The 15,082-nt window shown below is 47.3% G+C and overlaps 1 protein-coding gene across 9 annotated transcripts in view; it reads left to right on the forward strand.

The window, feature by feature from the left end:
- LOC133476939 (echinoderm microtubule-associated protein-like 6) overlaps positions 1-15,082 on the forward strand; it is a 56,043-nt gene that overhangs the window by 39,932 nt on the left and 1,029 nt on the right. For 3 of the 9 annotated variants that reach the window (XM_061771000.1, XM_061771001.1, XM_061771002.1), the window contains 10 exons: positions 5,365-5,483; positions 5,554-5,668; positions 7,222-7,393; positions 8,289-8,449; positions 8,924-9,100; positions 10,985-11,189; positions 11,976-12,234; positions 12,780-12,920; positions 13,380-13,544; positions 13,607-13,747. In XM_061771000.1, the coding sequence (XP_061626984.1) occupies positions 5,365-5,483; positions 5,554-5,668; positions 7,222-7,393; positions 8,289-8,449; positions 8,924-9,100; positions 10,985-11,189; positions 11,976-12,234; positions 12,780-12,920; positions 13,380-13,544; positions 13,607-13,747 (1,655 nt within the window). Of the gene's footprint in view, positions 1-2,486; positions 2,628-5,364; positions 5,484-5,553; positions 5,669-7,221; positions 7,394-8,288; positions 8,450-8,923; positions 9,101-9,807; positions 9,948-10,033; positions 10,159-10,984; positions 11,190-11,975; positions 12,235-12,779; positions 12,921-13,379; positions 13,545-13,606; positions 13,748-15,082 lie in introns of those variants that run through there. The other 6 variants (XM_061771008.1, XM_061771009.1, XM_061771003.1 and 3 more) reach the window with 6 other exon arrangements.

Genomic DNA, 15,082 nt, shown 5'->3' on the forward strand with positions numbered 1-15,082 from the left:
TGTTTTATGGCGATGATTTCAAAATATCCTATCGTTAACCTGATCGGGAAAAAAATAAAAAATCAACAAGAATCCAGTTGCCTTGATTCGACCTTTGTGGATTACCATCACCCAGATGACTGACAATCTACACACACAAAAAAACTCACCATATTTAATAGACACGTTGCTATTTTTATTGTTATTGTGACAGTAAGTTAAAAGTGGCCAGTGATTGTCAAAGTGTGCTACGAGTACACGAAAGTACGATCCTATTCCTCATAAGCTAAATGAAATAATTCTCTCCTTTCTCCTCGTCCCATAAGTTTTGGTCATAAAAAGACATTATTTCATGAAAGATATATGGGTGTTTTCCCCCAAATTTGGTTATAAAGACAAAATATGACTTCCTTCTCATAAGATTTTTTTTTTTCCCCCCCAGAAATTACATAATTTTCTCCTGTCCCCAAAAATCGAGAAAATGTGGCAATTTTTTTCTCAGGCGATAACGTTTTTCTAGAAATAAAAAAAAATACAACTTTCACAATGTATCTCGTAACATTGACCTTTTTCTCCAATTCTATGCTTCTTTTTTTTCTTGAAAAATACTGTATGTCTGTTATCTCTAAACATTGGGATTGAAAAAAATCTGAAATGTTTGTTTTTAAACTAAACTTGTATTTTGGTATCAATTTTATGTAACTTTTATGTACAGTTTACAACCCCAAATCCAATGAAGTTGGGACGTTGTGTTAAACATAAATAAAAACGGAATATTGCAATTCATGTTCAACCTATATCTAATTGAATACACTCAAAGACAATATATTTAATGTTCTAACTGATAAACTTGATTGTTTTTAGCAAATAATCACGAACTTAGAATTTGATGGCTGCAACACGTTCCAAAAAAGCTGGGACGGGGTCATGTTTACCGCTGTGTTACATCACCTTTTCTTTTAACAACGTTCAATAAACGTTTGGGAACTGAGGACACTAATTGTTGAAGCTTTGTCGGTGGAATTCTTTCCCATTCTTGCTTGATGTACAGCTTCAGCTGTTCAACAGTCCGCGGTCTCCGTTGTGGTATTTTACACCTCTTAATGCGCCACACATTTTCAATGGGAGACAGGTCTGGACTGCAGGCAGGCCAGTCTAGTACCTGCACTCTTTTACTACGGAGCCACGCTGTTGTAACACGTGGAGAATGTGGTTTGGCATTGTCTTGCTGAAACAAGCAGGGGCGTTCATGAAAAAGACGTTGCTTGGATGGCAGCATATGTTTCTCCAAAACCTCTATGTACCTTTCAGCATTAAAGGTGCCTTCACAGATGTGTAAGTTACCCATGCCATTGGCACTAACACAGCCCCATACCATCACAGATGCTGGCTTTTGAACTTTGCGTCCATAACGGTCCGGATGGTTCTTTTCCTCTTTGACCCGGAGGACACGACGTCCACAATTTCCAAAAACAATTTGAAATGTGGACTCGTCGGACCACAGAACACTTTTTCACTCTGCGTCAGTCCATCTTAGATGAGCTCGTGCCCAGAGAAGCCGGCGGCGTTTCTGGGTGTTGTTGATAATTGGCTTTTGCTTTGCATAGTAGAGTTTCAAGTTGCACTTACGGATGTAGCATCGAACTGTATTTACTGACATTGGTTTTCTGAAGTGTTCCTGAGCCCATGTGGTGATATCCTTTACGCATTGATGTCGGTTTTTGATGCAGTGCCGCCTGAGGGATCGACGGTCACGGGAATTCAATGTTGGTTTTCAGCCTTGCCGCTAACATGCAGTGATTTCTCCAGATTCTCTGAACCTTTTGATGATATTATGGACCGTAGATGATGAAATCCCTAAATTGCACGTTGAGGGACATTGTCCTTAAACTGTTGGACTATTTTCTCACGCACTTGTTCACAAAGAGGTGAACCTCCTCCCATCTTTGCTTGTGAATGACTGAGCAATTCAGGGAAGCTCCTTTTCTACTCGATCATGGCACCCACCTGTTCCCAATGAGCCTGTTCACCTGTGGGATGTTCCAAACAGGTGTTTGATGAGCATTCTTTTTTCCCACCTGTCCCAGCTTTTTTGGAACGTGTTGCAGCCATCAAATTCTAAGTTCATGATTATTTGCTAAAAACAATAAAGTTGATCAGTTTGAACATGAAATATCTTGTCTTTGTAGTGTATTCAATGAAATATGGGTTGAACATGATTTGCAAATCATTGTATTCTGTTTTTATTTATGTTTAACACAATGTTCCAACCTCATTGGAATTGGGGTTGTATATTTAAATGTACATTGTATGTTCAGTATGTAGTGTTTAATTGAATACTTTAACTACAGTTGTTTTTGTCTAAATTTAGGCGCAGTCTTAATGTTCAAAGTGTGCTTAACTTTAGCTTGTACGTTTTAGGAATAAAATCTCTGACAAGCACTGACTTTTGTTAACGCCAACGATATTGTTGACGATACTGCGAATGAAGTGAGCTGCAGTTCCACTCCACGCCGACCGGGGGCGGAAACGTAAGATCATGGCTTCCGGCACAATGGCGTGTCAGTGTCATGGCGGCGCCCTTCGAGACGGTGTACACAAATCAACATGAAATCACCGAGTCTGGATGAATAAAAAGTCGTTTTCAGGTCAGCAAGGACACACTAAACACTCGCCTGCACTTATTTCATCGTCGCAGACATTTATTGACGCGTATATGTCGCTCATCGATGCGACAGCAAAACAAAAAACAAAAATTCGCCATAAATGCGCGATCAATCGAAAACTTGGGATATGTCGTTATGTTACTAAAATGTGATTGCGAGATGAAGCTTCATAAAGCATTGTGACACTTGAGCCGTTGGTTGGAGTAATGGTTCATTTATTGATGCTGCATTGCCCACGAGACCAACTGCTGGCCATGTGCATCATCACAGGCAGCTGGACCTTTACCTCACCTCATACAGTATGTGCTTCGTTGCATTTTTGCCTCTTGTGAATGACGATGTATGACAAAACAATGTTTGACCAGGTAATTTCCCAACATAAAGTGTCAAATATATTCTCTTTGAACGTATTATGTGTGTTTAAAATGTTCATCATCACTGGTATGGCAGGTTGTGTCATGTTTTTCTGTCACTTTGCGAAAATGGCATGGGCTTAAGAGGGCAGAGGATTTTGAAAGTGCTTATTTAGAAATAACAGTTTATCATCATTTTTGTGTTCAGCGGTTCATTCAAGAGCAATATTTTTAAATTGGGGTACAGTAATTTCTCCTCTCCCAGTGAGGTTTTATTTGACCTTACTTTCTGTGAACACAATAAATACTTTTCCCGCGCATAAAATAAGAAACGGTGGAAAATGCAGTTTTTGATAAACAAAGGTAATTGATAAGCCTCAATGATATTTCCTTATTCGGCACGTCTCCTAACATCACTACTAAAATTGTCAAACCACCTGTATATCAAAATAGACGACATCATTGGATGGAGGAGTGATACACGACTCAAATGAGCGCTAGTTTGCAAGTATCGGATATGGATTAAGGATGTCGCAAATCGGCCCAAATGTACTATTTTCCAATAGCGACGTTTTCCTGGCCAAACCGAGAGCCGGCGCGTCGTCAGAATGACTTCAAACGTCACAGAAAACGTGAATCACGCACATAGAGTTTTCAATCGTGTCCGAATCCAAGTAACGTGTGATTTTGGACGCCGAGATCGAGGAACATTTTTCATCTTTGTCACAACGTTTTCAAAAACGAGGTGATAAATGACCTTTACCAGCACCACCTCGTGTGTTGGATTTCCCAACGACGTCATCGAAAACCAACAAGCATTACCTTGCGCGAAACAATGAGAAAACACGATTTTGGTGGACCACCACTGAATCAAAGTGCTGCAAATCCGGCACGGCAAAATGGCGGCCCTTTTTCTGGATTTAGTAACATACCGACATGTTACATTCGCGTAACGACAGCAAACATCTCAGTAGTTGTAACGTACATACACAACTTCAACAATATTATTTTTAAAAGATCTCAATAGGTCTTACATATGCGACTGCAACAATATTGTTTTAGAAAATGTCCCAAACATGAATGGAGCGTAATATTAAATCAGTTCTTAGTACATTTGCAAACATCTTCTGTATTGCGCACTTGATACAAACATCCAGAAGGTATTCAACCGAACAGAAACAGAACAAATGTTTTGGAAATTCCTCTTGGGAGAAGAATTAAGAAATCAATCTTGCCTTTATAGGTTTCAAAAAAAGTGGATTGGAAAATGGATTTTAAATGCATCGCACACACTCCCCATGTTTTAATGCACCACATACACCCATCACTGGGGGGGTGGTGGGTCATGGGTCGGGCGGGGGGTTTGGCTGTTAGGCAGTAGTGCCTGGCATGCCTGCCCCCACCCCCTCGGCTCACTGACCTCTCCAGATTTTAATGCACCGCACCACACCACTCGGGGGGGCATTGATACACGAGGTAGGGCGCCAATGACTGCCAGTCGGGGACCTGGCAGTCATAGTAACTGGGGGGAGGTGGGTCTCACTTAATTGCATGGCGGTGCTCCTGAGGCCGGGACCCCGGGCTGGATGACTGCTTGGTGTTGGAGCTGACCTTTTATGGCCCGGAGCTGCTCCTTGGTTGCCCCCCCTTATCGTTCCCTTGTCGGGTGCCCCTATCCGCCCTCCGGCGGGAACTGGCTGCATTGCGGGTAGGGTGGGGCGTCTTGCTCTCCTGGGGGTGGAGGGGGGCGGTGGGTGGGGTAGTAGGGTTGGCAGGGTGGGATGGCATTGGGTCCCCGCGACCCCCACCGGGTGGGTGGTTGTCGGGGCGCCTCGGTGGAGCCGGCGGACCGCCCAGGGTCCCTCGGTGTGGGACGTGTCCCGTCCGCCGGGCGGCTCTTGGGTGGACCCCTGTTCGGTTCCACCCCCTTGATTGATTGGGTGGGGTCCTCAGCTGCCGCAGTGCGGCCACAGCAATGTCAGGACACTTGTGTCAGTCTTTGTGCCTGTAAAACGGTGTCAATTCACTTGCATGTATCCGCAGACACACACGCCGTACTGCGACAAATAACTCATGAATATGCAAATCGCTTGTGTGTCCCCTCACTTATACTCTCATCCTGTACACTTTTATAATTTACATAATTAATGCCAGCGCACTTCAGTTGTACAGTCGGGTTCACGATCCGGAATCGAGAATCGTTTGGAACCGGAATCGAACTAAGGAACCGAAATTGCTCAAATTCAAACGATGCCCAACGTTTGCCCTCGTGGACGCCGTCAGCATTTTTGCGTCCTCAGTCTGATTTGTCGGTGAGAAAAGCGACTTAGCGTTTTCTTTGTCTTTTCCTCCCACCGGGCCGACAGCGATGATGCTGCGGATGATAAAGCTGACGTCATCGGCGGCGCGCGCCGCCGAATTCTCGCATCCGCCTCGGCCGTGCCGTTCCGTGTCGGGCGGCGCCACCCTGCTGGCCTCCAAGCAGGTGAGTTGCGCCGGCCGCCGCTCCTCTTTGCCGCCCGCCGCCTCTCATCTGTGACACCCCCCTGCTGCAGTTCAGAGGTCAGAAGAAGGAGCAGAGGCCAAAGGTGAAAGCCAACAAACAGGAAGTGGAGATCAGGCAGACCATGACGGTGGAGGCCCTCGCACGGGCCATGAACAAACAGCCCGGTAAATACATCCGTCCGACGCCGTCCGTGTACGCTACAACGATCCACTCCGTTGTAGTCTACGTCTTTGCTAGTCTGTTCTACAGCCGTTCTCGCTCGGTTCTCGGGGCTCCCCGCTAACCTTTCCACCACAGCGGCATATCTTCGATATCAGAATTGCTTCGCCCCGTGAAATGTAGTGCGAACGGAACCGCGGGCGCATCTGCCGTCCGAAGCGCTCTGCGGACGCACAAGGGGAGAACTATACAAGAGTGAAAAAGACAATGCCCACTCAATGCAAGTATATCATATATATATTTCCATATTGGGCTGGGCGATGTGACATACAATTCATATCACGCTATAGCAACACTTTCCTAAACGTTGCTTTTAGCCGCTGTAGAGGCGCTCAGTCGAGCATTAGAGAGTACACCAGCGCCGACTTTTTCAAATTGCTTGATTTATTCCCCTCCCGAGCCCGTACGACATCGGCAGCCAGCAAACGCACCTCGTCCTCCAGCGCGAGCGGGCCGACCCACGGACGGCTCTTTTTGTTCTCCAAACCTCCCCGTCGCTCGCTGTGCGGGAGCTCAACACCGACAGGTTCGGGACGTTGTTAGCCGCGGCTCGTACTGTTCCCGACATTCCTTTTTGAGCAGCTCGGAGTAATGTACGCGGATGCGCTGGTCTTTTTACAAGCTCGGAACTGGCCAAAAAAACAAAAACAAACAAAACAACAACAAAAACGCCGCTGCCTGGGATCTCCGCGAACAGACGTGTGACAGATGCGATGACATCACCAGTACGCTTTATCGCGATTGGTCGGTTAAGTCCAACTCCGTACCTTTGTCCAAATGTGTACCTGCTACCGATTATACCGTTTCTACTTCAATAGTAATACAGTGGGGCCGAGAGAGTTCAGTTCATATTGCAAATCTTGCTGCTTTTCCTGCTGACATGAATCAGTTGCAGCCTCCCACAAAAAAAAAAACTCCCATGATATGTATTTTAATGACCAAAAATAGCTCGCCATAATATTGTATTTTATCAAAACATGCAGTATTGCCATCATGAAATAGAATTAAACAGTTGGTGAATGCTGCTCGTACTGGTGTGCCCGCCTTGGCCAGTATGAGACAGACCGGTCATTGAGGAGTTGTTATGAATCCCACTTGAGTTCGAGGCAGTCTTGCCTCGAAGTCGAGAGGGATTCATAATAACATCTCAGCACATCAGTACAGCACTAATATTAGTCGTTCTATGCAGAGGATCAAGAATATAAGAGTAGGATTCTATTTTCTGTCTACGTGTTGTTGCTGAGCCGTTTATGTTCAGTCCGTTGCTTAAAGCGCTACGACTTTGATGCTGATGAGGGTTAGCATTAGGCTATTGGGCCGTTATTAGGGCAACGTAGTTTGCGTGTTTGAAATAGACAAGGCGTCATTTTCTTTGTTTCACGCTTAGTTGTAGAGTCAACTTCAAATACATCTGTGCTAGTTTTGTAGCTCTCTTGCAGCTGTGTATCCGTTGCGTAGTATTGTCATGTTTTGGACGTGTGCGTGTGTACACACGTAGATCACGTGTTGGAGGCGCTTCTCGACACGGCGTCGGACGTGTCGTGTCTGGACGCGTCGTCGGTGCTGGAGGAGCGTCGGATCAAGGAGGCGGTGACGCGCTCGGGGATGAAGTTCCGCTGGGAGAAGCTGAGCGAGACTCCGCAGCGCCAGAACAGAGACGCCGTGCCCGGGTAAACCGCCGGCTGAGCATTCGTGGGCTGAGAGAGATCATCGGATGTGCGGCGCCAAAAGATTCCACATATTGGAGTACATCGAAAGGAGATCGTCATTATCTCAGTACAGCGAACCCCGTTTTTTTGCAGGTCGCTAGGCGATAGATGAAAAGTTTCCTTCTGCCCCTCCACACACTCTAAAATCATTCAAACTTTATAGAACTCAGTTAAATATATTAAAATTACACACACACATATATATATATATGTATGTTCCCACCGGGCTGGGGGACGGTGGTGCTGGCATCTGTAAATTTCTGCATTATTAACCAATTGAAAAAATGTTTAACTCTCCCAAACGCTTGCACTGTCTCTCTCTTTCTCTCTATATATATGTATGTATATATATATATATATAGAGAGAGAGAGAGAGAGAGAGAATTTTCCTTCTGGCCCCCCCACACCCTCTAAAATCATTGAAACTTTCTAGAACTCACTTAAACATCTTCAAATTACACATGTATATCCATCCATCCATTTTCCGTACAGCTTCTCCTCACGTGGGTCGCGAGCGTATCCCAGTTATCTACGGGCGAGAGGCGGGGTACAGCCTCAACCGGTCGCCGGCCAATCGCAGGCCACACATAAACAAACGACCAGTCGCACTCAGAGTCACACCTACGAGCAATTTCGAGTCTTCTATCAACCTCGCGCGCATGTTTTTGGGATGTGGGAGGGAGGCAGAGTACCCGGAGAAAAGCCACATTGGCACGGGGAGAACATGTCAACTCCACACAGGCCAGGCCGGATTTGAACCCGAATCTCGCAGCTGTGCAAACCAGTCGGCCGCTGTGTGTGTGTGTGTGTGTGTGTGTGTGTGTGTATCTTTATCCTTGTGTGCACGCATGTGCAGACCCCCCGCAGAGGCCAGCAAGCTGGTTCAGCGCCCCCCGGTGGTTACCATCATGGGTCACGTGGATCACGGCAAGACCACGCTATTGGACAGTCTGAGGAAAAGCCAATTGGTCGCCACCGAGGCCGGCGGCATCACGCAGCACATCGGAGCCTTCGGAGGTATTCGTCGACGCGAATCGCCTTCAACGTGGCCTGCGCCGTTAGTCATTTTTATGTTTTTGCGATGTGGGAGGAAACCGGAGTACCCGGAGAAAAGCCACGCTGGCAGGGGGAGAACATGCAAACTCTATAGAGGCGAGGCCGGGATTTGAACCCGAGTCCTCAGAACTGTGAGGCAGATGCGCTAGCCGTGCCGCCCACATTAGTTCCTTCGACCGTATCGTTCCCCTTGTTGGGGTCAATGAGCCCATATCAAACTAATGTTTTACGTTTCGCTCTGTCCCAGTAGGAAACAAAGTGAATACCGCTCATGTTGCCAGCGTCATCGTCCACTCCGGCGTGCCGCAGAGCAACATTTGCTGCCGCGCGTTTTCATTTCAGATGCTGAAATATTTTGGCCGCGCTACTCGCGTTGACGTGTTGATCATTTAAATGTATTAAGGATCTGGTCGGCGGACTGTTTTTGACTCGCAGTGGAGTTGGAGACGGGCGAGAAGATCACGTTCCTGGACACGCCCGGTCACGCCGCCTTCTCGGCCATGCGGGCCCGCGGCGCCCGGGCCACCGACATCATCATCCTGGTGGTGGCCGCCGACGACGGCGTCATGAACCAGACCGTCGAGTCCATCCAGCACGCCAAGCGGGCGGCAGGTACCCACCGGGCTGGGGGACGGCGGTGCTGGCATCTGTTAATTTGGGCATTATTAACCAATTGAAAGGTTAAAATGTTGAACTCTCCCAAACGCTTGAACTGTCTGTTTTTGTAGTTGTTTTCCCCGACAGCAACAGTGAAACTAGTTTGGTTGGATCCAATTTGAGTTAGCCTCTTTGGTTAAATGTTTCGCTTCGGTGCAGAAGGAACTGATGTGTTAGCGTTCGTGTTTAGCATGACTGGGCTGAGCGGTGTCTTTGAGGAGGACCATCGTATTTTAACATTAGCATTTGGGATGCCTGGGCAAGCCGGCATTGTTTTTAGTTTAATTACTGAAAAGTCATTTTGGGAGATGCGGGTTTTAACAAAACAGGCTTACTTAACTTACTCTAACCTAACTGTTTTCACGGGTTATTGTCTCAAAAACATCCAGACTTTCAATCTTGAGGCAACATAATGCCGCACAGCCCCCGCAGAGTGATTGGTGGTGTTTGACAACAGGTTTTACCACACGGTTCAAGTGTGCAGAAGAGAGTTTTCTGAATTGCTTAGCAATGCGTGCAAGTAACAGACGCCGTGGGGACAGGCCAACAGTATCGACTTGTGAAAGGTCACGAAATTGCCCGCGTTTGGACAACACACGTTCATATTCACACTTTGGAGCAGAAAGTCACGCTTCTGTAAGACAAACGTGCATGCGTTTCAGTTCCGATGATCGTGGCGGTCAACAAGTGCGACAAAGCTCACGCCGAACCCCAAAGGGTCAAACGGGAACTGCTGGCTCACGACGTGGTGTGCGAGGACTTCGGAGGAGACGTTCAGGCCATCCACATCTCCGCCCTCAAGGTGACGTTTCGCTCCGGTGTGTCGGAGGGGGGTGACATTTTTTGCTAAAGTCAGTGCAACTTGTTTCGCACCCCTGTGGCGCTCAGGGCGACAACCTGGTGGCGCTGGCCGAGGCCACGGTGGCGCTGGCCGAGATTTTGGAGCTGAAGGCGGAACCCGACGGCGCCGCGGAAGGCCTGGTCATTGAGAGTCGCACTGACAAAGGCAAAGGGTCAGATGCCGTTTTAGAAATCTTTCACTCATTCCCCGCACACTAAGCGCAGTGCAGGATAAAGATTTGTATTCAACTATTACTTATGAAAAGTTCTGCTAGAGTGATTAATGGGTATTAATTGTTTCAGCCTTAAACATGAAAAAGTATTTGCCCCTTTCTCATATTTATTTGTTTTTTTTTTTGCAGTTTTCCCACTTGAATGTTTAAGATGATCAAACAAATGTAAATCTCAAACAAAGGTAACCAGCAAGCAAGCGAGCCAGTTTTGGAATGGTGCTTTTTATAAAGGAAAAAGACTAAAAAGGCTTCCCTTGCCTCACTTAAGCTCATTGTTCTTGGCACAACAAGAAGGAAGAGACTGGGCAAGAATGGCATCCATGATGGCATCCATGACAAGCGTTCCAACGCGTTATCTTATTGCAAAATAATTATTTCCCCAATTACTGTTTCTTATCTGATGAAGTGATTATTCTATCGATTAATCAAATAATAGGATATTAGTTTTCCATGGCAGAGTTCCAAGGTGAAAACCACTGCTGACCCAAAGGAACCTAAAAAAAACCAAAACCTAAACATCTGAATGAGACTTTTGGGAGAATATTATATGGACTGACGAGATGAAAGTTAAGCTTTTTGGAAGGTGCGTGTCTCGTTCCATCTGTCATAAATGTTGCAGAACATTGTAGCAACGGCCAAAGTCGTGTGATGGTCTGGGGCCGCTTCCTCCTTCAGGACCTGGACGACTTGCTGTGAATTGATGGAACCGTGAATTGCGCTCTTTAACAGAAAATATGTTGACTTCCTGCCGTGTCTCGCCCTTCAGTCCCGTGACGACGGCGCTGGTCCAGCGGGGGGCGCTGCGGCGAGGCTGCGTGCTGGTAGCGGGCAAGACGTGGGCCAAGGTGCGCTTCCTTTCGGACGAGCGCGGCCGGGCGGTAGAGGAGGCGGGCCCCGGCGTGGCGGTGGAGGTGGTCGGCTGGAAGGACGCGCCCTCCGCCGGTGACGCCATCCTGGAGGTGGAGTCGGAGGTCAGCGCCGCTCGAGTAGTACTAAGATAAATTCCTGTTTTTTATGAGTAGGGCTGCAGCTTGTGAATATTTTGGGAATTGATTATTGCATCGATTGATCGAATCAGCGGATAAAATTTTAGTTAGTTTAGTGCAAAATGATTTCCCCAATTACTGTTTATTCTCTGATTAATTGGTTATTCTATCGATTAATCGGAAATGTATTCTGCGTTACTTTATTGAGAATTATTTCCCCAATTACTGTTCTGATTAATTCATTATTCTATTGAATAATCGACCAAAAATGTATTTTGCTTTGGTTTATTGAAAAAATATTTTCCCCTGACTGTTTATGAACTGATGAATTGATTATTATTATTAATTGATGTCACTCGTTATGCGAATGAAAGAAAAAAAGCCCGACTCTTTTCAAGAACAGAGATGCATTTTGTCAGGATTAGAGAATCGTCATCGTATTTTTCCCAGATGACGTCGTGGACCCCCGCTCGTTTATTTGCACTTCGGCATTCACGAAGTAAACCTATTCCCCATTATTTGCGGAAAAACTCGCCTGTTTGAAAATGTTTCACCTCGAACGTATTTTGTCAAAAAGTAGCTCTGCTAGCTTAACGCTAACATTGAATGCGACACGGCATTTGCATGTGATTGTAACCCTTCAAACGACGGCTACTTGAACGCAAACGGTGCAACAACGCAGACAACGATATCGCGGCAAGTCGAAGGCGCTAATGCCAAAGTGCGACACGGCGACAGCAATGACGCCGACCTGCCGCTTTGTGTCAGCAGCAGCGTGCCAGGGAGGTGTCGGCGTGGCGCAGTCACGAGGAGGAGTCGGAGCGGCTGCGGGAGGAGCAAAGCGCCGTGCGGGCCCAGCGGGAGCGGCACCACGCCGCCTACAGGAAGGACAGGGAGGCGCTGGCGCACCTCAGCTGGCGGCAGAGGAAGTCGCTGCTCTACCGCAACAACAAGACGGCGTTCGCCAGCCGGCCCGCCGAGAAGACGGCGGCGCGGCGGACGTCCGCCGGCCTGCCGCTCGTCATCAAAGGTACCGTCGCCTGACCGTGTGACCTGAACTCAAATACAAAATGAGTTGTGGAAAATATAGAGATACAAATGGAATTCGGTCCGTATCTCAAATCGTCTCTCCCCATCCAAATGTGCGAAACGCCATTAATCCGTCCCAGCGTTCCCCACCAAATAAAGCAACAAAGATTGTTATGTTTTTTTTTTTAATGAGGAAAAATAGCACTCCATAATCTTGTTCGTTATCAAAACATTCAACAATGACATCATTAAATAGAACTCAACAGTTTTTGTCACGCATCAATTCAAAGCTGCTGCTCCTGGTGTGCCCAACTTGGCCAGTTTAACACAGACTGACTGATCTACTGTTCATTGTGGCGTTATTTTATTTAAGCCGATTTGAGCTCTAGGCAGGACACACCCAGCTCCAATATGGTTGGCTGCCGCATCCAGGCAGGACGCTCCTCATTACGGCACTAATATTAGTCGTTCTGCACAGAGGATCAAGTTTTGTGTGTGCGTGTAAACTGCGGATATTTGAGCGTTTGTTTGTATTTTGGCCGCCAGCGGATGTGGATGGCTCGGTGGAGGCCATCTTGAGCATCTTGGACACGTACGATGCGGACGATCAGTGTCGCCTGGAGGTCATTCACTTCGGCATCGGCGACGTCTCCGAAAACGACCTCAACATGGCGGAAACTTTTGGAGGTGTGAACCGCTACAAATGTTATTATTCATTTGAAGTTTCAGGCTTGATGCATAATACCAGTACAAAATCAGCAGGTGAGGTGCAGCAGGTGATATTTTGGCATTCCACAGTACTATATTCTTGTGGTTGGATGCCTATGACTTTAAAAGGCGGGGCCAGGCTGGCTGAGTGATGTGGGACGCAACGGACGGGCGTCGAGACTTAGCACATAACACACAATAATAAACAAAGACATGAATGCACACACAGACACATTGACACACACAACAAGCACATACAGGCTCACACTCACACGCTGTCCCTATGCAAAAAGAATCACGCCGAAATCCCGTGATTGAGCGAAGATGTAAAATGAGAACAGTACCATTTTTACACAATCTGCGATACGCCAAGAAGTGAACGCGGATACTCGGAGGGACCGCTGTCCCGTGACCTCACTCGAAGATGTTTTCCCTCAGGCAGCGTGTACGGCTTCAACGTGGCGGCGAGCAAGTCCATCCTGCAGACGGCCTCTCGGCGCAACATCCCCCTCAGGCTGCACGGCGTCATCTACAAAATGGTGGACGAGCTCAAGGCCGAGATCAGCGGCAAGTTGCCGCCGCTGGTCACTTCCAGCACGCTCGGTAAGTCGCCGGCCGGCCGCGGCCGTTCCGCTCGCCCTCTGACCGTTTGGCTCCGCCCCCAGGCGAGGCCGCGGTTCTGGCCGTGTTCGACGTGACGGCGGGCAAAAAGAAGACGGCGGTGGCCGGCTGCCGCGTGATCAAAGGTCAGCTGGACCGCAAGATGAAGTTTCGGCTGATTCGCGGTGGAGACAAGCTGTGGGAGGGTAAGTCCTTTCACAATCGAGAATCGGTTTTGGAAAACACGAAAAAAACAGTCAACAACCAACAAGAGTCCACTTACTTCGACTGACATTTTCTGAATTACAAGGACGACCTGGATGATTGACAATCTACTCAGACATAAAGAATCTATAATTTTTTTTTTTGCAAGCATTGCGGTATTTGGTAAATTAAAATGACTTTTTCTGCTATTAGGCTAATGATATATTTTGCTCTGGTGACATCGGAACACTGGTTTCTGTTTAAAACACTGCAAATTCTAGTTTAGGAACGGCTTTTAAGAGCAAAAATAGCGAGCCTGACCGCCATTAGCGAAAATCTGAGTGTTACAATTGCTTTAAAAAAACAAATAAATAAATAACCCCCCAAAAATGACTGAATAAGTAGGGGGTATAGTATTTTTCACACACAAAAGAAACATGCCCCTCAAAAAAAATCAAAAATCTGCATGTGTGAATTCTCCGTTATGCGTCAACTTGCGCATATGCGGCTGCTACGGCGGTCTGCCGGCCCGAAGGCATCCATCCCTTTTTCAAATTTAGGACCGTAAATGTTCACTAGGCCACCGTTTCCCTAATTTTATTGCACCAAGGCACATATTTTACATGACCATACAGAAAAATGTCACATCAAGTATGTACCGTAGTACCGTAACTTATGGGAGCCCTAACTTAGTAGTTTTACAATTACGAGCACTCGTTTCGGGAGATCGACAGACGGATCGGTGCAGCGGTGCGGTCTTTGTATCGGTCCGTTGTGGCGAAGAAGGGGCTAAGCCGAAAGGCGACGCTCTCGATTTACCGGTCGATCGACGTTCCTAGCCTCACTTATGGCTGCGGCTCGTGACCGAAAGAACGTACAAGCGGCCGAAATGAGTTTCTTCCTTCGAGAACGGCTGAGAAGCTCGGTCATCCGCGAGGGGCTCTGAGTCCAGCCGCTGCTCCGCATGAGGCGGCTCGGGCATCTGGTTAGGACGCCTCCCCGGTGAGGTGTTCCGGGCACCGGGAGGCGACGACCCAGGACACGCTGGACAGACGTCGTCTCTCGGCCGGCCTGGCCTGCTTAATGTTACAGACCAAAATTTGAGTAACGAGTGAGCTTCACACACGGCGCCGCTTATGAAATTTTGGGGGGAAAGGAAGGCAAACCTTCACGGCCATTTTCTCCCTCATAATGTGGGCTGATTTCAAATGTCAAGTGCTGCATGTCTGCCATCTACTGGCCTCTGTTGGCCAAATTGGAGATTGCAAAATTCCATACTTTTTCCAGACTTCTCGGTGCAAAAGTTTGAGTAACTAGAGGATCATTTATATGTGACT

The sequence above is a fragment of the Phyllopteryx taeniolatus genome, chromosome 4 (genome assembly GCF_024500385.1).
Source record: "Phyllopteryx taeniolatus isolate TA_2022b chromosome 4, UOR_Ptae_1.2, whole genome shotgun sequence".
Taxonomy (NCBI): Eukaryota; Metazoa; Chordata; class Actinopteri; order Syngnathiformes; family Syngnathidae; genus Phyllopteryx; species Phyllopteryx taeniolatus.